This window comes from Myotis nattereri (assembly GCF_964212035.1).
Source record: "Myotis nattereri genome assembly, chromosome: 1".
NCBI lineage: Eukaryota > Metazoa > Chordata > Mammalia > Chiroptera > Vespertilionidae > Myotis > Myotis nattereri.
Genome location: NC_138075.1, coordinates 108,017,884 through 108,045,190, shown reverse-complemented (window position 1 = coordinate 108,045,190; position 27,307 = coordinate 108,017,884). Strand labels below are relative to the sequence as shown.

Here is a 27,307-nt window from a genome sequence, read left to right as displayed (position 1 = left end):
CGGTGTTGCTTACACCAGTGGGATGAGACAGTATTTAATAAAGCAAGTCAGAAACTTTATTCTTCGGCCAGGGAATGGAGGATTAGCTATGATCTCTTCTCCCCAAATTGGGGGAATTGGGAAAGTCTTACAGGCTGGGGATAGGGGAGGTAGGTGGGTTTAGGGGTACAGATTCCTGAGGAAGGGTAGAGTTTTCAGATTTACAGAAAGCAGTTCTTAAATGTGCTTGGAACACACCTAGCTATACATCGCAAAGTATGTTCATTTTGTTGAATTTCTATCCATGTGCATGATTTTTAGTATGCTAACAAAGAAAAGTTTGTCCAAACTGTCCTCTTCTACCTGAACAGTTTGGCTCAGTGGTTGTGAAACTGGTGGGCTGCCTGTCACTACTTGAGCCAATTTAGCAGAAACAGGGTTGAATCATATATGAGAATTTATTTCAGTAATGCCTGCAGTATGGGAGAGCAGCAGGTCATCCACAGAAATCTGCTCTCCACCCCTATAAGCCAGCTGCTTATATGGGGTACAAGGACAAAGATTACATGGGGAAATAGGCAAAAGGATTAAGAATAGCCGCTGGCCGTAGTTTGCCCATGGATGCTCTAGGGTGTGTCCGGCCTGTCTTGCCCAGTCCCACCCTGCCAGCCACATTCTAATTAAATTCCTTTCAGTGTGCATGAATCTGTGCACCAGGGCACTAGTATTACAATGAACATAGGGATGCATATGTCTTTTCAAATTAGTGTTTTGGATTTCTTCGAATATATACTCGGAAGTGGAATTACTGGATCTATGGTAGTGCTATTTTTAATTTTTTGATGAAACTCCATCTTGTTTTTCCTAATGTGTGCACCAATTTACAATCCCACCAACAAAGGCCTGTCACTATTTGAGCCAATTTAGCAGAAATAGGATTGAATCATATATGAGCATTTATTCCAATAATGCTGGCAGTATGGGAGAGCAGCAGGTCAACCACAGAAATCTGCTCTACCCCTCCCCATAAGCCAGCTGCTTATATTGGGTGAAAGGGCAGAGATTATGTGGGAAAGTAGGAATTACAGGCAAAAGAAAGTAGGCACAGTATGTGGGCTGAGGGGGGAGGGGGAAGGGTAGGGGGCGGGGGGCAGTGCAGAGGGTGGGCGCTTCCAGGACCAGATTGTTTCAGCCATGAGGTTGTAAATCTTTCCATAATGATAGGCAGTTCTCACAAAAGGAGGATGGACTGCATTCTGATATTAGCTCACATATTCCAGGGCATACAACTCTCAGCCAGGTTAGAATGTGCGTTCTCTAATTAGAACAGAACAATCATGGTTACTAGAGCATGATTAATATTTCTTATAATTATAGCTAGTCCCCAGTATTCCATTTCAGCCCCTAATAGTTTTAATTTGCATTTTCCTAATGATTAGTGACATTGAGCATCTTTTCACATGTCTATCGGCCATCTGTATTTCCTCTTTGGAGAACTATCTATTTAGGTCCTCGGCCCATGTTTTAAATAAATAGTTTGATTTTTTTGGTGTAGAGTTGTATGCATTCTTCATAAATTTTGGATATTACTTCCTTATCAGATGTTCATTGGCAGATATGTTCTCCCATTCAGTGGGTTGTCTATTCATTTTGCTGATGGTTCCCTTTGCTGGGCAAAAACTTTTTAGTTTGATGTAAACCCATTTGTTAGTTTTTTCTTTTGTTTTCCTTGCCTCAGGAGATATATCAGAAAACATATTGCTAAGACAAATGTCAAAGAGTTTACTGCCTAAATTTTCTCCTAGTTTTATGGTTTGGGTCTTATATTTAAATCTTTAATCCATTTTGAGTTCATGCATATATATGGTGTAAGAAGGTGGTCTAGTTTCATAATTTTGCATGTATCTGTTTAGTTTTCCTGACACCATTTTTGACTAAACTGTGTTTACATCATTGTATATTCTTGCCTCCTTTGTCTTAATTAATTAACATAAGCATGGGTTTATTTCTAACCTTTCTATTCTGTTCCATCTATCTATTTGTCTGTACTTATGCCAGTACCATTCTGTTATGAATACTATAGCCTTGTAGTATACTTTGATATCAGATTGTCTGTTACCTCCAACTTTGTTCTTCTTTCTCAAGATTGCTGTGGCTACTCAGGGTCGTTTGTGTTTGCACATACATTTTTGGAATATTCTAATTCTGTGAAAAATGCTCCTGGTATTTCGATAGAAATTGTGTTGAACCTATAGATTGTTTTGGATAATATGGACATTTTAATGCTGTTAATTCTTCCTATCCATCAGCACAATATATGCTTCCATTTATTTGTATCTTCTTCAGTGTCTTTCTTCAGTGTTTTATAATTTTCTGAGTACAGGTCTTTTACCCTCCCTTGGTTAAATTTATTCCTTGATATTTTTTAATGTAATTGTAAATGGGATTATTTTTTAATTTTCCTATCTGAAAGCTCATTATTGGTATATAAATATGCAACTGTTTCTGTCTGGATGTTTATTTTTTTATTTAATTTTTATTATTGACTTTATTGGGGTGACATTGGCTAATAAAATTATACAGGTTTCAGGTATACAATTCTATAATACATCACCAGTATATTGTACTGTGTGTTTACCACCCCAACTCAAGTCTCCTTCCATGTTTATTTTATGTCCTGCTACTTTACTGAACTTATTAGTTCTAGTAGTTTTTTGGTGTACTTTTTAGGTTTCTCTATATCCAGTATCATGTCATCTGCAAATAATGATAGTTTTACCTCTTATTTTCCAATTTGGATGCCTTTTATTTCTTGTCTGATTGCTGTGGCTAAGACTTCAAGTACTATGTTGAATAAGAGTGGTGAATCTCACTGTAGTGTTTTGATTTGCATTTCCCTGTTGATTAGTGATGTTGAGCATCTTTTCATCTGTTGGCCATCTGTATGTCTTCTTTAGAGAAATGTTTACTCATGTCCTTGGTCCATTTTATAAACCAAATTGTTTATTTTATGTCAATCTGTATGAGTTCTTTATATATTATAGATATGAACTCCTTATCTGGCATATATCATTGGCTAATATCTTCTCCCATTCAATATGGGTTTATTGTTTGTTTTTTTGCAGTGCAAGCTATTTAATTGATGCAGTCATATTTGTTTATTTTTTCTTTTGTTCTCTTTGCCCTAGTAGACATATAAAAAAAAAATATTGCTAAGATCAATGTCAAAGAGTTTATTCAAAGAATTTATTGCTTATGTTTTCTTCTAGAATTTATGATTTCAGGTCTTAAGTTTAAGTCTTTGATTAGTTTTGAGTTTATTTTTGTATATGGTGTAAGAAAGTAGTCTAGTAGCATTTTTGGCATGTATATGTCCAATTTCCCCAACACCATTTATTGAAGAATTGTATTTACCCCATTGTATATATTCTTGCTTCCTTTATCATAGATTAATAAACGGTGTAGTCATGGGTTTATTTCTAGGCTCTCTATTCTGTTCCATTGATTTATGTGTCTGCTTTTATGGCAGTACTATGTTTTGTTTGTTTGCTTTTTACTATATCTTTATTGTTCAGATTATTACAGTTGTTCCTCTTTTTTCCCTCCATAGCTCCCCTCCACCCGGTTCCCACCCCAGCCTCTGCCCTTACCCCCCTGATTGTCCTCATCCATAGGTGTACGATTTTTGTCCAGTCTCTTCCCGCACACTCACACCCCTTCCCCCCCGAGAATTGTCAGTCCACTCCCTTTCCATGCTCCTGATTCTATTATATTCACCAGTTTATTCTGTACATCAATTTTTTATTCACTTGATTTTTAGATTCACTTGTTGATAGATATGTATTTGTTGTTCATAATTCTTATCTTTACCTTTTTCTTCTTCCTCCTCTTCTTAAAGAATACCTTTCAGAATTTCATATACTACTGGTTTGGTCGTGATGAACTCCTTTAGCTTTTCCTTATCTGTGAAGCTTTTTATCTGACCCTCAATTCTGAATGATAGCTTCACTGGATAAAGTAATCTTGATTGTAGGTTCTTGTTCTTCATCATTTTCAATATTTCTTGCCACTCCCTTCTGGCCTGCATAGTTTCTGTTGAGAAATCAGGTGACAGTCATATGGGTACTCCCTTGTAGGTAACTAACTGTTTTTCTCTTGCTGCTTTTAAGATTCTCTCTTTGTCTTTTGCTCTTGGCATTTTAATTATGATGTGTCTTGGTGTGGTCCTCTTTGGATTCCTTTTGTTAGGGGTTCTCTGCGCTTCCTGGACTTGTAAGTCTATTTCTTTCACCAGGTAGGAGAAGTTTTCTGTCATTATTTCTTCAAATATGTTTTCAATATCTTGCTCGCTCTCTTCTTCTGGCACCTCCATAATTCGGATGTTGGTACGCTTGAAGTTGTCCCAAAGGCTTCTTACACTATCTTCGTATTTTTGGATTCTTTTTTCTTTTTGCTTTTCCAGAGGGTGTTTTTTGATTCTTCGTATTTCAAATCTTTGACTTGATTCTTGCGATCCTCTAGTCTGCTGTTGGATCTCTGTATATTATTCTTTATTTCAGTCAGTGTATGCTTAATTTCTAGTTGGTCCTTTTTCATATCCTCAAGGGTCTCACTAGATTTATCAAGGGTCTCACTAAATTTATCGGCGGTTTCTAGAAAATTCTTGAAAAACCTTATAACCGTGGTTTTGAACTCCATATCTAGTAGTTTGCTTTCCTCCATTTCTGTCATTTGTGACCTGTTTCTTTGTCTCTGCATATTTTATGCTTCCCTGTGTTGATAGAGTGGCTTTCTATGCTACGTGTCCAGTGGCTCAGCCTCCCCAATTACCTGAGGTGGACACTCTTGGTGCACCCCTCTTTGGGCTGTGTGCACAGTCTTGTTGTAGTTAAGCCTTGATTGTTGTAGGTATCACTAGGAGGAATTGACCTCCAGGCCAATTGGCTGTGAGAATCAGCTGTGTCTATGGTGGGAGAACTTCTGTGCTGGCGACACCTTTTTGGACAAGACTTGCTTCAGTGGGGCTTTGGTGCTCACTGAGTCTGCCCCTGAGTGTGTCCCTTATGGATATGAGGAGTTGTAATCTGGATGGTCCCACTCTGACCACTGGGTACACTAGTTCTTGGATCTCTAAGGAGGTGCTAATTTAGCCTCTGCCTGAGGCTACCCAGCAGAAGCTATGGAGAGATCTGCCGATTCCTCTTCTTTGTTTGGGGTTTGGAGGTGCCCAGATGAGTCCCAGCTGTGAAGCAGTACAAGCTGCTGTGGGGCCTTGGGCCTTCTTTTGGATGTTCTGTGTCTCTCTGACACAGCTGAAGTTTGTTAGGTAATTTTAGATTGCAAAGGGTCAGGCCATTCATACGCAAAAGCCTCTGCGCACAGCCTGGGTGGGGCGGGGTCTCAGGGAATCAACAGGGCGGAGCAAACAGCTATGGATGATCCTCAGCCCTGCCCTAAGAGGCCCCAAGTCTCAGTGTCCAGTGGTAATCGCTGCAAGCACCTCTGAGTGAAAGCCGCCCTCGAGTTCCACCCGATGCCAGACAGTCCAGTTTCTCCCCATATGAGTCTGGGTCCCCAGAGACTCTCCCAGAACTGGAGTTCAGAGCAATCGGGAGCTTGTGCCTCCCTCCCGATCAAAAAAGACAACCACGCCCTCAGTTGCCAGCCCTTTCTGCATGCGCCTCCGTACCTCTGCACTTTACTTCCGCACCTCCTCTGAGTCTCAGTGTGCTTTTCTCTTTCCTTCTAGTTGTAGAATTTCCACTCAGCCAGCCTTCCTGTGGTTCTAGGTGATACCCGTTTTGTATTTTAGTTGTATTTTTGAAGTGGTTGTGCGAGGCAGCAATTTCAGGTGTTTACCTATGTCGCCATCTTGGTTTCTCAAAAGCTCATAAGTTTTATTTTAGTTTTTCTGTGTTAATCCTCACCTGAGGATATTTTTTTCATTGATTTTTAGAGAGAGTGGAAGGGATGGGGAGAGACAGAGAGAGAAACATCAATGTGAGAGAGATAATTGTTCAGTGGGTTGAATTTTCTATGTCAGAAGGTGGGGGTGGGTGTCTTTTTCCTTCTCTCCAGGCTTGCCCTATGAGGGACAAGATAGTGGTATTGGTCATTACCCCCAAGGGCCATTTGGATATTTATAATATCATTCGCAGGCCATGCAAAATTATCAACTTAAAAATTAGCTTGCTATATTTGGTCAAACATTTAATTAACTCACCCATAATGCCTTGGGAGGACCAGACCAACTGATTTCGCAGGCCGGGAGTTACCTACCCCTGGCCTTAGAAGCAGGGTGAGTAGTTGGTAAAATGATGGCTAAGTCTTATGAGGTCATTATATAACAAATGCTGCTATGTGGAAACACATGGGAAATTTGGATGAAATTAGTTTCAGGAGATGATGAAAATCTCACATAAGCAGAAAGCGTAAATGTCTGGCTTATTTTTCCAACAGTTCCAAATTTAATGTAGTGCAGTCGTCTTCTCTTCTTTATATAGTCTAAGTCTCTGTTCTCAAGGCTTAGTGAAGATGTATACTTCCCTATAACAGCAGTGGGACTGCTTCCTCTCTTCCAATTAATGCCAAGAATCTTGTTAAAAGCCTGCAATAAGGTAGTGGTGAACTGTGAAGATCATCACCTTTTTTTGCGTTTTGACTCCAGAGTCTCTCCTTATCTCATTTAGGTAGACACTGAGAAAGCAAGATACTAAAAAAAGCATTACCAGGAATTTGATTGGTAGGAATTTACAACTAGAGGGGAAATCATTTCCATTTTCATAATTCAATACAAATATGCCCAACATTGAAACTTCACAGAAAGCAGTTGATCAGCAGCCAACTATATATACTGATAGCCATCCTAGATCAATGTCCACTTCATTTCAGGACTTAGTGCTTACAGAAGTATGTAAGGGTCTCAACTGGGGATTAGTTTAGAAAAGAGAGGTTTGGGGTACTCATGAAAACCTGGAATCAAAATGAATTATCTAGTGAAAAAAGGGAGTCCTGCCCCAGCCCTTCGCCCCCCTATTGTCTGTGTCCATGGATAATGCATATATACACATAAGAACTTGGTTTAATCTCTTCCCCACTCACCTTCCCTGTGAGAATTATCAGTCTGTTCCATTTCCATGCCTCTCATGCTATTTTATTCACTAGTTTATTCTATCCATTAGATCTCTTATTCATTTATTTTGATTCTTAGGTTCAATGTTGATAGATATGTATTTATTACCCGTTCATTGTTCATATTTTTTGAACTAAACAAAAAACAATCTTTATAATAGACACCCAAATACATTATGGTTTTGAAAATGAGATCATGTGTATGTAGTTGAATTCATAAAGATAAGTATACTCATCAAAAACTCTACAACAATAACAGCAAATCCAAATACAAACAAAGATATTTTTCTGAATTCCATTTCATCAAGCATCAAAAACCACCAATCTTTTAGTCCTTTTCTTGTACATTATTCTGTATCCACATTCTCTGCATCTGATTGGATCCCTGGATTTCATTTCATTTTCTGCGTGACATTCTCCACAGATATTTATTATTGGCTGCTGCTTTGGGGGTGTCCATTGTTAATCCTTCACACCAACGCACTCCTCTCACTGCGATTCCAAACAGCTTGTTCATATTTTTTATCTTTTTTTTCTTCTTCCTCTTCTTAAAGAATACCCTTCAACATTTCATGTAATACTGGTTTGGTGGTGATGAACTCCTTTAGCTTTTTGCTGTCTGTGAAGCTCTTTGTCTGACCTTTAATTCTAAATGATAGCTTTGCTGGTTAAGTAATCTTGTTGTAGGGCCTTGCTATTCATCATTTTGGATATTTCTGCCACTCCCTTCTGGCCTGCAGAGTTTCTATTAAGAAATCAACTGACAGTCAGATGAGCACTCCCTTGCAGGCAATTAACTGCTTTTCGCTTGCTGTTTTTAAGATTCTCTCTTTGTCTTTACCCCTTGGCATTTTAATTATGATGTGTCTTGGTATGGTCCTCTTTGAGTTCCTCTTGTTTAGGACTCTCCGTACTTCCTGGACTTGTACTCTATTTCTTTCACCAGGCAGGGGAAGTTTTCTGTCATTATTTCTTCAAATGGGTTTTCAATATCTTGCTCTCTCTCTTCTCCTTCTGGCACCCCCATAATGCAGATGTTGGTACACTTGAAGTTGCCCAGAGCCTCCTTATACTATCTTCATATTTTTGGATTCTTTTTTCTTTTTGCTCTTCTGATTGGGTGTTTTTTGCTTCCTCATATTCCAAATCATTGATTTGATTCTCAGAATCCTCTACTCTACTGTTGAATCTCTGTATATTATTCTTTATTTCAGTTGGTGTATGCTTAAGTTCTGACTAGTCCTTTTTCATGTCTTTGACATTCTCACTAAGATCCTTGAAAGTCTCATGAAGACTCTTGAGTAATCTTATGAACGTGTTTTTGAACTTTGTATTCAGTAGTCTGCTTTCTTCCATTTCTTTCATTTGTGACGTGTTTCTTTGTCTCCGCATTTTGGCTGCTTCCATGTGTTTGTTTCTATGTATTGGGGGTAGAGCTGCTATGTTTCCTTGAATTGGTAGAGTAGCCTTGTGTAGTAGGTGTTCTATAGAGCACAGTGGCTTAGCATCCCCAGTCCCCAGAGCTGTGCACTCTAGGTGTGCCCCTTTGTGGACTATGTGTACAGTCTTGTTGTAGTTGAGCCTTGATTGCTCTTGGTGTCACTGGGAGGAATTGACCTCCAGGCCGATTGGCTGTGAGGACCAGCTATGACTACAGTGGGAGTGCTACTGTGCAGGAGACACCCCTATGGAGCAGGACTTGCTTCAGTGTGTCTTTGGTGTTCACTGAGTCTGACCTTTGAGTGTGTTGCTTATGGATGTGTAGAGTTGTAATCTGGTATAGTCTGACACTGTCCACTGGGTACACTGGCTCTTGGGTCTCCAGTGAGGTGCAAAGTCAACCACTGCCTGGAGCCACCCAGCAGGAGCTACAGAGAGATCTGCAGATTCCGTCTATTTATATCGGTGAAGCAAGGCAGGCTGATGCTAGTGCCGAGTCTTGTGGCTTTTATTGATAGGCTTGGCCCACCCTGACCCAGCTGAAGCTTGTTTGAGAGATTTTAGCAAAGTCTGAAGCCTGAGCAAGGACAGACCATTTATTGGCAAAAGCCTCTGCACACAGGTTGAGTGGGGCTTCAAATTGGATGTGACAGGGTCTCAGGGAATCACCGGTGGAGCAAACAGAAATGGCTGCCAGTCAGCCCTGTAACTGAGGAGGTTCCAACAAAGGAACAATGATTCCTGTAAGTACCTCTGTCTGAGAGAAAGCCACCCCTGAGTTACTTCTCTGATGCCAGACAATTCAGTTCCTCCTTGTATGTGTCTGGGTCCCCCAGAGCCTCTCCCTGGTGCTGTAGCTCAGAGGAAGCGTAAGTTCAGTTAATGTGCCAGCCCTTTAATAGGAACAGCTGGGTCACCAGTAGCCTCTGTATCACTGAACCCCAATCCCTGCTGGTTTTTATAGCTGTAGTTATGGGGATTTCTCAGCTCTGAGAGCCTGGGCTGGGGGTCTGGTGTGGGGCTGGGACCCCTTGCTCCTCATGGAGGGCCTCCACTGAGATGATCTCCCTCCCAGTTAAAAAATCTGCAAACATGGGTGCTGGTCCAGCTCATTTGGCGCCTCTGCCCCTCCTATCAGTCTCAGTGTGCTTTTTTCTTTACTTCTCTAATTATAGGACTTCCATTCAGCCAGCTTTCAGGCAGTTCAGAATGCTGGTTGTTCTGTAGTTTAGTTGTAATTTTGATGTGGTTGTGGGAGGATGTAAGTACAGGTGTTTACCTGTGCTGCCAACTTGGCTCTCTCTGAGAGCCATTATTTTTAATAGTGCAGGTGAGAGGATATAGCTGGGAATTATAAATTTGGTTCAAATTATTTAATTCCTACTCTGGGACCTGAGCTGGTTATTGTATTGTTCTGTGCCTCAGTTTCTTTAGTGTGAACATCCTGGGTGTCATTCTGTCAGCCTGGATTATTGGCTCAGGAACACTCATGATTTTCTTTTGAGCTGAAAATGCAATTTCCTGCTGATAAAGTGGAAGTAGGCTGAAGGCATACTAGGCCAGCTGGGCCAATAATGAAAAAATAAAAGCCAATGTAAAATTTTATCAAAGAATCCTGTATTTTATAATTATCCCTTTCTTTTGAGGGAAAAAAGAAAATTGAATAGATTGATGAAGAGTAATGTTGTTTTATGTAGTTTTATGCAGCAAAATGACTTGATCAGCCTGGACTCAGTGGACAGATTACATTTTTCAGTTTTTACTCATTTGTATAGTCAGGTTATGAATATTTATTACTCAGATTTTTCTGCTGTCACTTCCTCCCCACCGCCTTGCCAACTTCCATCTATTTCATAAAAGCTGTTCTTATATTCCAGCTGCTCTGAGTAAATAAGCCCTGTGGTTACTCCAGATCACATGAAGCCTTTCTCAGTAATTTGGATAGACATACTCAACATGTACTGTGTACCTTGCTCTGTGCTAGGCCCTAAATATACAAAAATCTGCTTTTAAGGCAGACAAAAAAAATATAAGTAATAATAGAGACATGCATAAGATATAGAAGAAACACAGAAAGGAAGTTTAGGATATTAAGCACTTTCTCTCTTTGACAAAAGTGACACATGAGAAGGGCTTTGAAAGAATAGGTAGGAATCTCTTAGGCAGATGAACTATGAAGAGGGTTCCCAAACAGAGAAAACATTTGGAGTAGGTAGGAGGATGCTGACTGTAAGTAGTTCAATATGGCAAAAGTGGAAGAGAGATGAGAAATAAGATTGGAAAGCAAGGCCAGGCCAGGACCTTATGCTGTCAAGATAATGGGGAGTGACTAAAAGGTTTAAATATGCAAGCAATATCTTTTTTCTTTCTTTCTTTTTTTTTTTTTTTTAAGGTGACTCTGGTGGCCATGTGGAAGGTTGTTGAGGGAATCACATAAGCAGCAGGGAGACCAATTGGAAATATTTTATAGTGTTCTAGGAAAGTACTAATAGTAGCAACAGAGATGGAAGAAAGAATAATTTAAAAGTTATTTGGGAAGAAAATAAATAGAAATTGGTATTTATTTGGACGTAGGTAGTACAGATGGTGGAGAAATAGATGTTGAGACAGATAACAGCTTCATTCACCAAGAGAGGGGGTACTGGAAGAACAGGGGGTTTGATGGGAAGAAGAGTTCAGGTTTGGTTATGTTTAGTCTAAGGCATCTATGGGGAGAAGTCAGGTAGGCCATTGTATATATGAATTTAAATCCCAGACACAAGTTTGGGTTACACATGTAGATGTGGACATCAGCAGTATATCAAGCAAGCCACGATCTTGTCGAAGAGAGCCAACGAGAAAAAAGGACAGAGAGCACACCCCCTCCCAGCACCAGCATTTCAAGGAGACTTTGGGAGGAACAGTCAAATAAAGAATAGATAATACCACTCTGTTCAGCGACTAGTTTATTCCATAGGCATGCATCCTCTTTTGCCAAATATCTACCTTTTCTCCCCACCTTCCTACTTTGTTGCCTTAAACTGGTTATCTATTCCACTTCTCAGTATTGAAAGAGTAGTAAAATGTACTTCTTCTTTTCAGGTCCTAGGCTGAGCACTCTGAAAGGGTCAGTGGTATCCTATATGATAAAGAGGTAATATGCAAATTGACCATCATGCCCTCGCACAAGATGGCTGCCCCCATGTGGTCACAAGATGGCCACCCTCCATGTCATCACAAGATGGCCAACAGGGGAGGGCAGTTAGGGGCGATCGGGCTGGCATAGGAGCAGTTAGACATCGATCAGGCAGGCAGGGTAGCATTTAGGGGGTGATCAGGCTGGCAGGCAGAAGCAGTTAGGGGCAATCAGGCAGACAGTCTGGCGAGTGGTTGGGAGCCAGCAGTCTTGGGTTGTGAGAGGGATGTCTGACAGGGGTCGGGCCTAAACCAGCAGTCGGACATCCCCCAAGGGGATGATTGGAGAGGGTGCAGGCTTCACTGCAGGATAGCCCCCTCACCCCCCAGTGCATAAATTTCATGCACTCGGCCTCTAGTTCGATATACAACTCTTCCCCTTTCAGCTTCTTTAATGGGGCCTTATAATCAAAGCTGTGTAAATTAGCTAAATTGAGATTATTATTACAAACCTAAATGTTTTCTAATGACAAATTAGCCTGAAAGGTATATAGATCAGTTGCCATGAACAACACAGAAAATGAGCCCCTCTCCTGAAGTGAACATATTAAATTAAACTTTTTGGGTTGTGTGTGAGAAATCACTATTAAGCTCGGTTTTCCCACTAAGATTGGGCCTGTGTAAGTGTTATGTGCTTTGACCTGCATCTGAGAAGGTCTCAGCACCGTCAGATACTTGTTTGAATGATCAGTTGATATTAATCAGTATTTCTCCTTCCCCTTCTATGCCTTCACCCATCTTCATTAACTCAGACAAGCACTCAATTACGACTCAAGCCTCTGTTTTTGTGACAGTGTGTTATTCACTTTGGTAGGTGTGTAATGACCAGCTGGATGGCTATCTCTTTGATGTTCTGTGGTCACCCTTTGGAGAAATAATGTAGGAAGGTGTGCCCTGTGAGCAGGCAAGTGGGCAAGGATCATGTATCGAGGATGGGCACCTCTTCCCTCTGTGCTCTTCACACCAAGTATTCCTTTTGCATGAATTTGGCATTGCCACCTTCTTAGAACCTAAAACTATTCCAGAAAGTGGACCTATGACATATTTTACAAGATTCAACTTTCACCAGCCTGGTTTTGTTCTCCCGCTGCCAGTTTACATGTAAATTACTCCTGGTCTCAATATTGCATTTCCTTCTAGTATTGCTGTGGCTCAGGCTGTAGTAGCGTTTTGTTTGTTTGTTTGTTTGTTTTCCCCTTTCATAAAATGTAGACAGTACAGAACCTGACAAAATTGATATCCTTTTAAATAAGTTTTCCCATACATAGTCAAAACGAAAATGAGATAATTTTTATCCCTTTTTTAAAAATATATAATTTTATTGATTTTATTGATTTCAGAGAGGAAGGGAGGAGAAAGAAATAGAAACTCAATGATGAGAGAAAATCATTGATTGGCTGCCTCCTGCACACCCCACACTGGGGATTGAGCCCACAACCCAGGCATATGCCCTGACTGGGAATCGAACTGTGATCTCCTGGTCCATAGGTCGATGCTCACCCATTGAACCATGCTGGCCAGGCGATTTTCATCCCTTTTAAAAAGGGGAATCCTACATGAAGATATGAGACCATTTCAGTTCCAGTTTTGTTCCTATTTCAAAATTTGGGGGAGCCTAGGAGTTCTGTGGAAATCATTCTTCCTGAGGAGTGGAATCTTTCTTGAGATATCTCCAGTGTAAGGCAGTTACTCTTTGTAAGGAAGGACTGTGGATTCCTTTTAAGAAAGATAAATGAAAATTAGAAGCTAAGAAATTACTGATACTTGGTAGAGAAAATGCTGGGTAAGAGAAGAAAGAAAAACACGAGTCGTGTTCATTTGTTCTGGAAAGAGTGGCTTGATTTCTGAAATAACTTTTGGAACTAGAAATTTGAAGTCAGGTTATTTTGAGTTTTTTAAAAAATGAAAAGTCAAGTTATTAATATTTGAAAAATGGCTACCATGTGGTTCATAGAACAGTATAATACTTTTAACAGCATTGCAGAGACTCCATAATAAATATTTTGAGATCCACATCATATGACAAATTCTATTATGGAAATCTCTGTAAGTCTACGTTTTGCTTGTAACTGTTTTCATAGTTATGTGCTACTTAAAAGCCCTAGTATTTTGCTTCCCTCTTTCATACTCCCAGTTTTCTCCCTTTTTCCTTTTCCCTTAAAACTAGAATGACCTACTATTCTGCAGTCTTTTTACATATTGTAAGATGAAGAGATAAAGAAGTGTCATCTCCTCAGTTTGGCCATTTAGACCATTTTCTTTCCGAGCACCCAAAATGGCTGGGCAGTTTATCATTTCTTTTTCATAAATCACTTTGAACCTTTATCTCAAGTTAATCTGTGAAGCTAAACAAAAATTCTTGTTGTAGTATCCATGTTCTTATTTACTCAAAAAGCTCTGGGGAATCTTACAAAAAAAATTTTTTGTGTGTAGATACAATTACAATAGTAATCACAATTAAAATATCTTCTTTGTTTCTAATGCCAAACCAGAAGGTAGCAAGGGGTGTGTGTGTGTGTGTGTGTGTGTGTGTGTGTGTGTGTGTGTGTTTAGTGCAACTTGATATAGTGAAAACTACAGATTGGCCAAATAGTTCTTTCTCTGCCTTAGGTTGGCCTGTCTTGAATCAGAAAAATACTACTGGTCTTAACTTGTTTGTCAGGGCTGACCCTAGCATGGAGGTGTTGAACTTTAGTTGCCCTCTACCAAACCAATGGTCAGAGAGCCTCACTACTAGGACAAGTCACTTTCAGGACTCAAAAGATGTATTCATTTTTCTGTCTTGCACGCTTTGTTTGCAAGCTGTTAATTGTTTTTGTCATTATCAATGTTACATTTGTGCAACTTTGAGATTTATAGATATAGTATACATACTTGACTTCATTTCTTCTTGGCCACTATCCTATAAAGTAGGTTTCAGTGTTCTTAATTTTGTCTCCTTTATTTGGGAGACTAGGACCCAGAGAAATTAAGTGAAATGCCCAAGATTACACAGCTAGTGGTGGGGCTAAATCCCAGGCCTCCTAAATCCTTGGTGAGTGTCCTTTCTATAATATGACAGCTAGAGTTTACTCAATCTCAGGCAGCCAAACTCAGTATTATTTGATTGACTTTTCAAAGACTGAGGAGAGCAGGCAATGTGATATTGAGCAAATTATTACAACTGGAAATGGAGTTAATGGTGCTTTGTCCTGGATCCAACGCTACACAACTAAATGATGACTAGTATAGGATTTTTAAATACCCGGTGACATATAAACATGAAATCTTGTCAGTATAATGTAGAAAGAATTCATGTTGTGATCAATGAGCATATAAGAGTATATGTTATATTGCATGTGCTGAGACATTGAGAGCTTACTAAAATAATATTTTCTGCAAGATATATGTTTGAACTTGAATTCAGCCTGGGGATATCTCTGTTTCAAGACCAGAAGTTTGTTTAAAAAGGAAATGCTTATTATACCCTCAATCTGATAGGCAGATGGTGGAAGACTTGAAGAAACTCGTTTTCAAAGAGAAAAAGAGAGATTTATATGGGAAGCTCAAGCCTCTAACTATAATCAATGTGTATAAATACAGTAAGTTAAAGAGGGATGCTCTTCTCCCCCGATATTCCTTTGCTTTTGGCCTTTTTAAAAAATATGTGTTTGAATAGAAATCGGAGTATGCTCCTTCTCAGAACTGGGGACCCTCCTAAGAATATGTACATTTTTCTTTTTAAATAAAAATGACTAGAAAATATTTTTTTTTAATTTTGCTTTTTTTCTGAAGTAGTACAATAAACAGTCAGTGTAAACACTGCAAAGTGCCTATTGTTGGGGACTTTGATATCTGTGAAATATGGCAGTGCTCCTCTTGAGGAGAAAGAGCAGAAAATGTGTTCCTCAGTTAACAGGTTGCAGAGGAGCTGTCCTGACCAGGTTGCAGTAATCTGTGAACCTAGTGTTGCAGACTGAGTTTTCCATTGTCAGCTTCTCCACTCCATATCATGAGGATAATCAATTTATGGGGGGTGGGTGGGTGTATTTTTTGATTTCTTAACCCTTTAAGACTAGAAATGCAATAGTTGATTTAGTATGTAGGACTTGAGGCTAATGTTTTTGAACAAAAACTCTTCCTTAATTCATAACCACTTAATAAAATTCCTTTTACTTAAATGTACGACGGGAAACCATAAAAATTCTAGAAGAATCCAAAGGCAACAAAATCTCAGACATATGCCGAAGCAATTTCTTCACTGATACAGCTCCTAGAGCATTGGAAACTAAAGAGAAAATGAACAAATGGGACTATATCAAAATAAAAAGCTTCTGCACAGCAAAAGAAACCATCAACAAAACAACAAGAAAGCCCACTGTGTGGGAAAACATATTTGCCAACGTCATATCTGATAAGGGCCTAATCTCCAAAATTTATAGGGAACTCATACAACTTAACAAAAAGAAGGTAAACAATCCAATCAAAAAATGGGCAAAGGATCTAAATAGACACCTTTCAAAAGAGGACATTCAGAAAGCCAAGAGACATATGAAAACATGCTCAAAGTCACTAATCATCCAAGAGATGCAAATCAAAACAACAATGAGGTACCATCTCACACCTGTCAGACTGGCTATCATCAACAAATCAAGAAACGACAAGTGCTGGTGAGGATGTGGAGAAAAAGGAACACTCGTGCACTGCTGGTGGGAATGCAGACTAGTGCAGCCACTGTGGAGAACAGTATGGAGTTTCCTCAAAAAACTGAAAATGGAACTCCCATTTGACCCTGTGATCCCACTTGTAGGAATATATCCCAAGAAACTGGAAACACCAATCAGAAAGGATATGTGCACCCCTATGTTCATAGCAGCACAATTCACCATAGCTAAGATCTGGAAACAGCCTAAGTGCCCATCAGTAGATGAATGGATTAGAAAACTGTGGTACATCTACACGATGGAATACTATGCTGCTGTAAAAAAGAAGGAACTCTTACCATTTGCAACAGCATGGATGGAACTGGAGAGCATTATGCTAAGTGAAATGAGCCAGTCAATGAAGGAAAAATACCACATGATCTCACCCATTCATGGATAATAAAGACCATTATAAACTTATGAACAATAATAGATACAGAGGCAGAGCTGCCTCAAACTGATTGTCAAACTGCAACAGGAAGGCCAGGGAGGTTTGGGAGGCAGGAGGGAGGGGGGTAAGAGATCAACCGAAAGACTTGTATGCATGCATATAAGCATAACCAATGGACATAAGACACCGGGGGGGGGGGGGGCGGGTAGGGGAGGCCAGGGGATTGTCAAGGGCGGGGGGGAAGAAAAAGGACACATATGTAATACCCTTTGTATTACTTTAAGCAATAAAAAATAAAATAAAATTCCTTTTCAACGGACTTATTGCCTGAATATTATGCCTTAAATAAGGTATGTTAAGAGAAAACATGATACTCAAAATCCTGCCATTGAAATGTTGGTTTTGTTCTGATTAGGTTCGGCCATTGATTCTCTCAAATCTTAATTTCTAACTTGCCAGTGATCGTGAGTTCCTGAGTGGTAACCATCACATGACACTCTCCTGACTAATGGTAAATGAAAATGGGAGTCTAAGAAGTTACTTTCATACTTGGTAGAGAAAATACTGGGTAAGGGAAGAAGGTGCAAACTGATAGCACTGAGCTGCCCTTGCACTTTTTTTTTTTTTTTTAATTCTTAGATACTCAGCCTATTTGAAGGGTTAGTGTGAGGACTATAGATAATACACATAAAGTGCTAAGCATGTAGACAGTAGTTATTACTGTCATTCAGCACAGGACTACCCTTTCTGAAGACTTCACTGTAACACTTTATTCCTAACCAGTCACCTTCCCATTAATCCTCCTTTACACATCAAAAGCCTGGTTATGAAAGTGTGTGTATTTTAAATTGTATTATTTGCTTTCTTCTTTCAGATCTGTAAGAGCAAAGCTAAAGAATCTCAGCAGTATTATCACAGCTTGGCTGTTCGGCAGAGTCTGGCTGTCCATTTTAACATCCAGCAGGACTGTGGTCATTTCCTTGCTGAAGTCCCTAAGCGTCTGCTTCCCTGGGAAGATCCTGATGCCCCTGAAGAGGAAGAGAATGAAATACAAGAGAATGAAGAAGATATGAAAGGAGAAATTAATGGGAAAAGCCCAGAGTCATGCTTTGAAACAGAGTCATCCCAGAAAGAAAGCCAGGGAGTCATTAGCAAAAAGCAGAGAAGTCACGTTGTAGTCATCACCAGAGAGGTTCCCTATCTCACCGTGGCTGATTTTGTGCAGGACTCTTTAATCCACCATGGGAAAAGCCCTGATTTGTATGAGAGGCAAGTGTGTCTACTGCTCTTACAGCTGTGCTCCGGCCTTGAACACCTCAAACCCTACCACGTCACTCATTGCGATCTACGTCTGGAGAATCTCCTGCTTGTCCACTACCAGCTAGGGGGAACCACCCAAGGCCTTGGGCCTAAAGAACTCAATCCCACCTCATCTTGTCTCACGAGGCTTATAGTAAGCAACTTCTCTCAGGCCAAGCAGAAGAGCCACCTGGTGGATCCTGAGATCCTCCGTGACCAGTCTCGCCTTGCCCCAGAGATCATAACAGCCACCCAGTACAAAAAGTGTGATGAGTTCCAGACAGGGATCCTCATCTATGAGATGCTACACCTGCCCAACCCCTTTGATGAGAACCCAGAACTGAAGGAGAAGGAGTACACTCGAGCAGACCTGCCTCAAATCCCACTCCGCTCCCCTTATTCATGGGGCCTTCAGCAGCTGGCCAGCTGCCTCCTGAACCCTAACCCTTCTGAGCGTATCCTCATTTCAGATGCCAAAGGTGTCCTCCAATGTCTGCTCTGGGGCCCCAGGGAAGATCTCTTCCAGACTTTCACCACTGCCTCCAGCCCAGTGCAGAGGAATGCCCTGCTCCAAAACTGGCTGGACATCAAGCGAACATTGCTGATGATCAAGTTTGCTGAAAAGTCCCTGGATAGGGTGGGTGGGATCAGCCTTGAGGACTGGTTATGTGCTCAATATTTGGCTTTTGCTACTCCTGACTCCCTCAGTTGTATTGTGAAAATCCTGCAACACCGTTAATGTATCCTGGTTGCTGCTTTTACTTTATCTTCTCCTTCTTCAAGTCACCCACACACTTGCACATCCTAGTACTCACACGGAATTCAAGGAAAGAAGAGAGACAAACTGTTCATTCCTGTTCACGAACAAATGCATTTACTCAGAAGGTTATCACAGCTTCAAATCAAGTGATAAGCTGAGTCTGTCTTAACTTCACAGAAATTCAACTGCACAAACATTCAGTTTACTTCCATTAAAACACTTTTCACTCTAATTGTCCCACAAATGCAGGTAAAAAATGAAAATGAACATTTTTAAGGGACAGCTCCTTTGGTATGAACTCAGTGAGTTATGTCCATTTGCTCCATAATTCTGAATTTTACCTGTCTTTTTAACATCAAGTATTTATTCTCTCTAGTAATCAATAGATTTGACCAATTCTTACCATCATCCACTAAGCGCTCACAGCAGACTTTTTTCCTCTGTTACCAGGCAGAACTATCATCCTTAGTGTCCACCCAATTTTGGCTCCTGGGACTATATTCTTCGTTCCAGAGGATAGTAGAAGGACAAGGAGAGAATCCATCCCTTGGATCATGGACCCATTTTTATTTCTATTATCAATAAGAAGGTGTATTGCATGAAGGATGGCCCTAACAATTTCCCCTCTGCTGCTACTGCCTGATTCTCCTTCACCTCTACTCTGTCCCCACTTGCCAATGAAGTTTTGGGTTTATTGGCCACCTGTGACTTGTTACAGAGCATGTGCAGTTCTCTAGGGACCGTTGGGGAACAGAGTTTAAAGTACTGTTTTTTGATTACTGTCAAAGTTGGCAGCCAGGGCTAGTGGTGCCCAGATTATAGCTTTTTCTGTCAAGCATTAATTGGCCAGCTTCCTTCTATCAGTAGCCAGTATTAACTAGTCTACCAAATGCTATAGACAACTGCCCTGAATAAAACAGCTGTCAGTCCACCTACAAGATATCCTTAAAGGGCATGGCACAGATGGCTATTATAATTGCTAGAGGCAGGAGAAGGGAAGAAGGCCACGGACAAGACTGCTGCTGACCACCTCCTCAGGATACAGACCTTTTCTGGAGAGACTGCCTCCCAGTTGCCCTGGCACATTGCTCCTTATGATTCTGAAATGGCTCTGGAGCACAGATGACAGGGAATTTTGATTGCTGAGTTGGGTGGCTGAAAGCTGTTTACTGTATGTGAGGTCTGTGCTTCTTTCCTATGGATAAATGTGCAATTTTTCTATGTATTTTTTTAGCTGTGTATTACAGTGTTTATGTTGCAACTTTATGTGAAGCAAAATCTATAGAAATCTTTCCCTTCTTCCCTTGACACATATTTGCGTGAAGAGACACCTTCCATGGGAGGGTGTGAGTGTGTTTATGCTTGTTTTATTCAAAACTATAAGTATCTGTTTATTTCAGTCTTGCAATCCCAGAATTCACTCGAACAATGTGAGTGTCCATATACATGTGTGCCTATGTGTGTGCACATGCATGATAGAAGTAGAGAGGGGCCAGGCTTCTGGGAGAACAACCTGTGGCAGACTTGATAGACACGTTCTCTGCACCTAGTCAGTGAGGGAGCTTTTGGGACCCTCAACTACTAGTGTAGGGTTTCTTAAAGTCAGAACTGGCTGTGCAGTGTTACTTAGCACATTAGTGGCCTTTTGAAATTTCTGTTTTTAACATTTTTAGCAGCCTTTCATGTGATTCACCTATATCAAAGAGTATCAAGAACAGAAAAGATTGTATTTTCTTCTTCCTCTTCTTCTTCTTCTCCTTATTCTTCTTTCTTCTTTCTCCTTTCTTCTTTCTTCTTTCTTCTTCTAAGAGAAAGGGACATGAGGCTCTATTTAGCAGTTGTCCCTGTCCTCCTGCCAGCAGTACAGGACTCCCAAAGGAGAGAGCTGGGTGGCCCATAATGAGTATTGCCTCCTCTAGTCACAGTGCAGAGCTCTACCCCTAAAAGTGGCCACAGAGTGGGCATGCCACTGCAGGCCAGCAGTCCACTCTCAGTGTCCTGTGGCATGGCTGTGCTTTGCTTAACAGGCTGGGGTTTGGTTCACTTTAGCATAGCCCATGTGCACATAACTCCTTACCTAATTATACACTGAAGTAGCAGCAAGCCGACCACTGACCATGTCAACCAGCACATTCCCTTCCCGGCCACCCTCCCCGCAACCCCATTCCCTGATGATTTGCATATTGAGACACTTTCTCAGTGTCACTCTTGTGCCTTGCCCATGTAAATTTGAATGTTGACTATTTAATGAGGTTTCATATTTAATGATGAAAAGCTCCTAATCCCTCTATTTGTTCTCTATTTCTTTTCTTTCTTTTCTTTTTCTTTCTGTTTTGACTTGGATCCAGTCTTCCTCATTTTAACTCTATAGTACAATAAGCATGGACACCCTCTACCATCCTATCTAATAAAAGAGAAACATGGTAATTGGCGTACGACCGCTACCCTTCCCATTGGCTAATCAGGGTGATACGCAAATTAACTGCCAGCCAAGATGGCGGCCGGCAGCCAGGCAGCTTGAAACTAACATGAGGCTTGCTTGCTTCAGTGACGGAGGACTCCAACATTCCCCACCCGCCACTGCAGGCCTCTGAGCTGCAACTCTAAGCAACTATGTAACAAATATAGAAGCTAAACAAAACCCCAGAAACCTGCTTTAGTCTGCTGGGCTTCAGCCATTCAGCCAGCAGGATCACAACATTGTAAGCAAAGGCCAGAAACCTACTTTCAGCAGCGGAGGCCTAAGAGCTGGAGCCAAGCCTCAAAGCTAAAGCTGGCCCAGAATAAAATTTTTAAAAAAAGCAAAAAAGGAGCGGTTGGGAGCTTCAGTCACCCCCAGCCTGAAAACAGCCATCATCCCCTCACCAAGACTGGCCAGGCACCCCAGTGGGGACCCCCACCCTGAAGGATGTGTGAACAGCTGCAAACAGCCATCATCCCCTCACCCAGGCTGGCCAGGCGACCCCAGTGGGGACCCCCACCCTGATCCAGGACACCCTTCAGGGCAAACCAGCCGGCACCCACACGTGCACCAGGCCTCTACCCTATATAGTAAAAGGGTAATATGCCTCCCGGCACCGGGATCAGCATGACGGGGCAGCGCCCAAACTCTCTGATCGCCCTGCAGCTCTGTGTGTGACGGGGTGGGGCCACAACCTCCCTATCCACCCTGCTCTGTTCGTGACAGGGTAGAGCCATAACCTCCCCATCGACCCTGCCTTGAGTGTGACAGGGTACGGTGCCCCAACCCCCCCAATTGGCCCTACCCTGAGCGTGACTGAGGGTGGCATCACAGCCTACCGATCCGCCCTGCTCTGTGCATGACAGGGGGCAGCGCCCCAACTCCCCAATCGGCCCTGCTCTGAGCCCGACCAGGGGCTGCACCTAGGGATTGGGCCTGCCCTCTGCCACCCGGGAGCAGGCCTAAGCCAGCAGTTCATTATCTCCCGAGGGGTCCCAGACTGCGAGAGGGCACAGGCCGGGCTGAAGGACCCCTCCCCCCCCCCCCCCCGAGTGCACAAATTTTTGTGCACCGGGCCTCTAGTTATAATGTAACACTGGTAAACCAAGCATCCCTTTATATCAGATATTTAGTACTGTTTTTATATTCAAATTTGTTAAGTATAAAAGATAAATGCCAACTACCATAGAAGGGCCTCAGGCTTCTCAGAGACAAGGGGCTACATTAATTTTTCTCTGAGTGATGGCAGAAGAATGTGAGGGAGAAAAGGGAAGGTGGTGTTACAGGTTAGAGCCAAATAGACTAAGTAACTTATGTCTGGGCAAGAAGTACTCAACATTGATCCTCAGAATATTTTTCCAAAATAATGTAATTCAGTTAATCTAATATCTCAAATATATGTTGTTTTTGCATTTCTATTTTAATTGTAATAGGAACTTTGAATTCATGAACCCAAAAGAAACCCCATCCTCAGATACAGACAGACAGTGTGTATATATATATATATACACACACACACACACACACACACACGTATGTGTTTTGGATTGTAACTAGTATAGCACTTTAAGTTTTTTCAAGTACTTCAAGTCTTTAATAGTGATTGGAAGTTTTTTTTCTTTTCTACTGAAGTCTGTACTATAGTTTCTTCCATTTATTTTGAGAGTTTTAACAATTAAGCTGCTATTGAAACTTTTCCTTAAGCCACATGAGCAACAACAATCTCTCTGATACATTTGGGTGCTGGAGAAACAGGACAATGGCTGGAGTAGCCAAGTCCAAAACTGAATGTATAACAGGGTGCCTCAGCCAAGTGATAACCTAGTCTAAGAAGGAAGAGAATCAGATGTTCCACAATTAGGACTAGGACTACAAGTGATCTCCCATGCTAGTATTGAGAAGAGCCCCTTTGGTATATGCACAGTAATGCAATGCCCAGGCACTAGTTCATGAAGAGTAACAGCAGGATGGAAAAAGAGCAATTGTAATCTGTGGAATCGACAATAAAAGAATCATGAGCCCTGGCTGTTTTGCTCAGTGGTTACAACATCAGCCAAAGGGTCACGTGTTCGATTCCCAGTCAAGGACATGTACCCAGCCCCAGTAGGGGTGTGTGCAGGAGGCAGCCAGTTGATGTCTCTCTCCCCCCTCCCTCCCTTCCACTCTCTCTAGAAATCAATGGGAAAAAAACATCCTTGAATGAGGATTTAAAAAAAAAAAAAAGAATCATGAATAGGTCCACCAACCCCTAGCTAAGTTAGAATTGGAAACCAGGAGCATGGCCTTGGGTTTCAAGTTTTGCCCTCTGAAGATGAACTGAGTGAGGTATAGAGGGGGGCACAAACTCCCACACTACTGATGTTAGGGATCTAAAAGTAAAATAGATTGGTTAGGATTTTAAGAGTCTGAGTAGCTTTTCATTGTCAGATTTAAGTGGAGATCAGTTTTGTTTCCAAACTCAGAATAAGTTTGAGATTTAAACCTCCAGAAATATTCATGAAATATCTGGGAGTAAAGCTACCTAAAATTGTATTTCAAAGTTTTTAGTGTTACAGGATTCCCATCAAAGATCTTTGAGGCCTACTAAGTAGTAGGGTATAGAAGGGTTGCACTCATCTTCCCAAATTGGTATTAAGAATACTTTGGTGCTGGGAAGTAACCTGCAACTAGGATTTCCCCCTAGATTTTACCAGCAATGATCTAAAAAAATATATAGGTTAGTCCTAGAAATTGGGATGGACTTAAGATACTATACTACATTCCAAGTGATTCTAGATGTATAAATAAAGTATGAATATACTTGGAGAGGGAAGAGAGGAATTTGACTCCCTAGGCCAAGTCTGACATGTTTATATTCCCCTCACTAGTTGATAAGGATTGAAAATTCTGGTCCAGCCTAATGAGTGAACAGGATGGCTTCCCACAAAACTGGGTTATTAGATTTACCTCATTGAAGCTCATATTCTCAAAGGCCAATAGTGCTGTTCGAAGACAAATCCAAGTACTTCTCCTGAAGTCTGCACAGAAGTTCAGCTGTCCATGTTTATGGCAGCGCCAAAAAATGGGGATTCCATAAATGTGCCATACAGGAAGCAGAAGAGCTGCAGTGCAAGAGCCTAGATAGAAATTGTACCAAAGAAAATAGGCCTTTTTGTCCTGATGCTTCTAAAGTGATGAGGTTGAGTCATGACATGCCATGGAAGGAGAATTCACATACATTCAAGGTATTTGGCTAATAAAGCAATTCATCCTCAAAAAAGAATATTTGTTTTTTATAAATCCATTTTGTGTATTAGGGGGCAAAAAGAGGGAGGAGATGATGAGGAGGAAAGCCTTGGGCAGACTATGAAGTTCCTTAGTATTTAAGGAGAAACTATTCCCTCTCCCCTTGTCATGACTGTGTTTGCTGCATGAACTTCAGCCTGGAAACATCATATCCATGTGATACTGAGGCTGAGGATTTTTAAAAACAGATATGGTAGTTTAAACAGGTTGGTTTAAAAAACACTTGAGAAATTTCTTAACATATAGTAGTTTTATAAACCTTCCTACAGAGGTGATTACCACTCATCATCACTGTCATTTAGTATTTTAAGTGCCCAGAACGTACAAGGTGCTATACAGCTGCTAAACACATCCTCTCTGCCGCTGTTTGAGATTAGAGTAGGTTTTTGCATCAGCCACTGCCAGAAGCTTTTCCTACCTAGGTGGACTGCAGGGGCCTGCATTCCGACATCCATGTTTTCTTTAGGAAACTTTCAGGGAATCAAAAAAGATTGGAAATTTTTTAATCTAGCAGAAGTATAGAGTCATATATTTTGTTATGAATATTATTGTATTATGAACAAGTCACTTTGCCCTTATAGTGTGTGGAAAGTGTACCCATGATAATTTGAATGCTGAACGAGCCCTAGGCATTAGGTTAGCATTTTTAAAAGATATACCATACTGCTTCAGAAAACTTACTCCAGATACTACTCATTTATCCCTTCCCTTACCAAGTTTAAAGAGTGTTGTGTGTGGACACACTGGTTTGGGATTTTCTATTGATATGCATGGCATTTGTGTGCTAAATCAGGGCAGAAGCAAGATGTCATCTTTCACAGTGATTTGAATCATGATAGTCTGCATTCCAGTCTTTTTCATTCCCCATTGCTCTGCCCACACTTTATATTTGAAAATGTTGTTTCTATTGCTCTTTCCTGAAGCCTCACCTTTCTACTTAGAGTTGTATAAATCTACCAATGAAAGCTCCCCTCTGTGACCAGGTGGTGCTGCCCTTTGGTTTGCTGTGGTACTTGGCTGTGTTCTTTGTGACATCATGTTACTCTGTAAATAAATTCGTTTTAAAATATGCTAAAAACCAGAGTAGCACATCCTTTCAGTGCTTCTCCCATTCTGACATGTTGGGAAGGATTTGGTTGGGGACATGGTTATGTCTTAACCCCTAGGATGCATGCCCTCTTGTATTATATAATAGATGCTAATCTGAACCATATTTTTTGTTCATTTCCTCCATAATCTGAGAAAACTAGTCCTGGAAAAAAAAAAAAAGTGAAAGCCTTTTACTTTCCCCAGAGCTCAGAAGGCTGCAGCTTTGCTATGTGAGATTGCTCCCTGGTGGCCAGTGACAGTACAGCCTTCCTGGGTTTGTACTATGTGTTTCGAGGCTTGGTTAGCTGGCTCTGAATGACCCAGTAGAAATCTCCAAGCTGGACAAACAGTATGAGCATGGTCAGGGCTTTGTAGAGTACCATCATCTGCTACAGAATTCACATGCCTCTGCCTGTTCCTTAAGGTGTATGTTCTCACACAGAGTCGATATACAAAGGCAGACTAGCTAATTTTTTTAAGTCATTTTAAAAAGTGTTTTTGTTGATTTTCTTTTTTTTTTAGAGAGAGAGGAAGGGAAAGAAAGAGAAACATCAGTTGGTTACCTCCTGCACACACCTCGACTGGGGACCTAACCAGCAACTTGGCATGTGCCCTGACCGGGAATCAGACCAGCGACCTTTTGGTGCTCAGGACAAAGCTCAACCAAAGGAATCACATTGGCCAACAAGCTAATTAATGTGGACACTTCAATAGCAGAGAGGTGACCACCTGGCTTAGGCAAGAAGAGTCAGCAGTTGGCAGTGGTAGCAATAGCTGCCACGTTATAAAGAGGAGCATGGATAAAGTGCAAACATGCAAACTCTAAATTTAGACCAGATTTTAGAGCTCTAAGACCCTTTACACTGGACACTGTCCAGGCAGCATTTCTGATCTTCTCCACAAGCAAGCACTTTAAGACATGCTATTTAAGGCATATTCCAGAAAAGTGATTGCTAGACTTGAGTTCTGTGTTACTAAGTAAGCAAAACCCATTTCAGTGTAGGCCTCAAAGCTCTCTCTGTATTGCCTGGGCCTAGGAGGAAGGGATAGCAACAGGACCCGAGAGTCAGCTCCAAGGGACACAGGCTCTGCCTCCTGAGGTTCTCGGCCTGCTCTCTGGAGAGGAGCCTAAGGACCTGCCCTTCCTACTTGTGAACATAGCACACTGGCTTCTGCGGAAAGGAACCAAAGAGAAGCAGGCAGTTGTGTCTGAGAGGTCGCAGAGATGGAGTGCACTATGCATGGGTTGCTGTCTAATGCTCTGCTGGCATGGATGGCCAACCTGGGGCCCTGAAAGGACATGGGCCTGCACAATTGGATCTGTTCAGGTTTGCCCTAGTCATACTCCAGAGAAATACAGTTTGTGTTCTTCCAATGGGTCATTTTGTTCTTTGATATAACTAGAAAACCTGGAGAGAAATTATCCTGTTTCCCATCCGTCACTTCACCCAGCATGGGATCTATTTCTGAGAATTCCATCAGTGGGTTCTCAACAAGACCGCCCTTCTCTTTAATTCTGGATTGTCCAGAGGTGATGGATCACTGACATTTGGATAAGGTTTTTGGCTTCCATGTGCCTAGAGACTGGCTTCTTTCAAACCAGGCCACAGAGAATG

General features: G+C 41.3%; 1 protein-coding gene across 1 annotated transcript in view; it reads left to right on the top strand.

Annotated features, from left to right (window-relative positions):
* PEAK1 (pseudopodium enriched atypical kinase 1) overlaps positions 1-20,073 on the top strand; it is a 144,747-nt gene extending 124,674 nt beyond the window's left edge. The window contains exon 5 of the mRNA XM_081084317.1: positions 17,672-20,073. Within this exon, the coding sequence (XP_080940443.1) occupies positions 17,672-18,835 (1,164 nt within the window). The 3' untranslated portion in view covers positions 18,836-20,073. The remainder of the gene's footprint in view (positions 1-17,671) is intronic.
* The last annotated feature ends 7,234 nt before the right edge of the window (positions 20,074-27,307 follow it).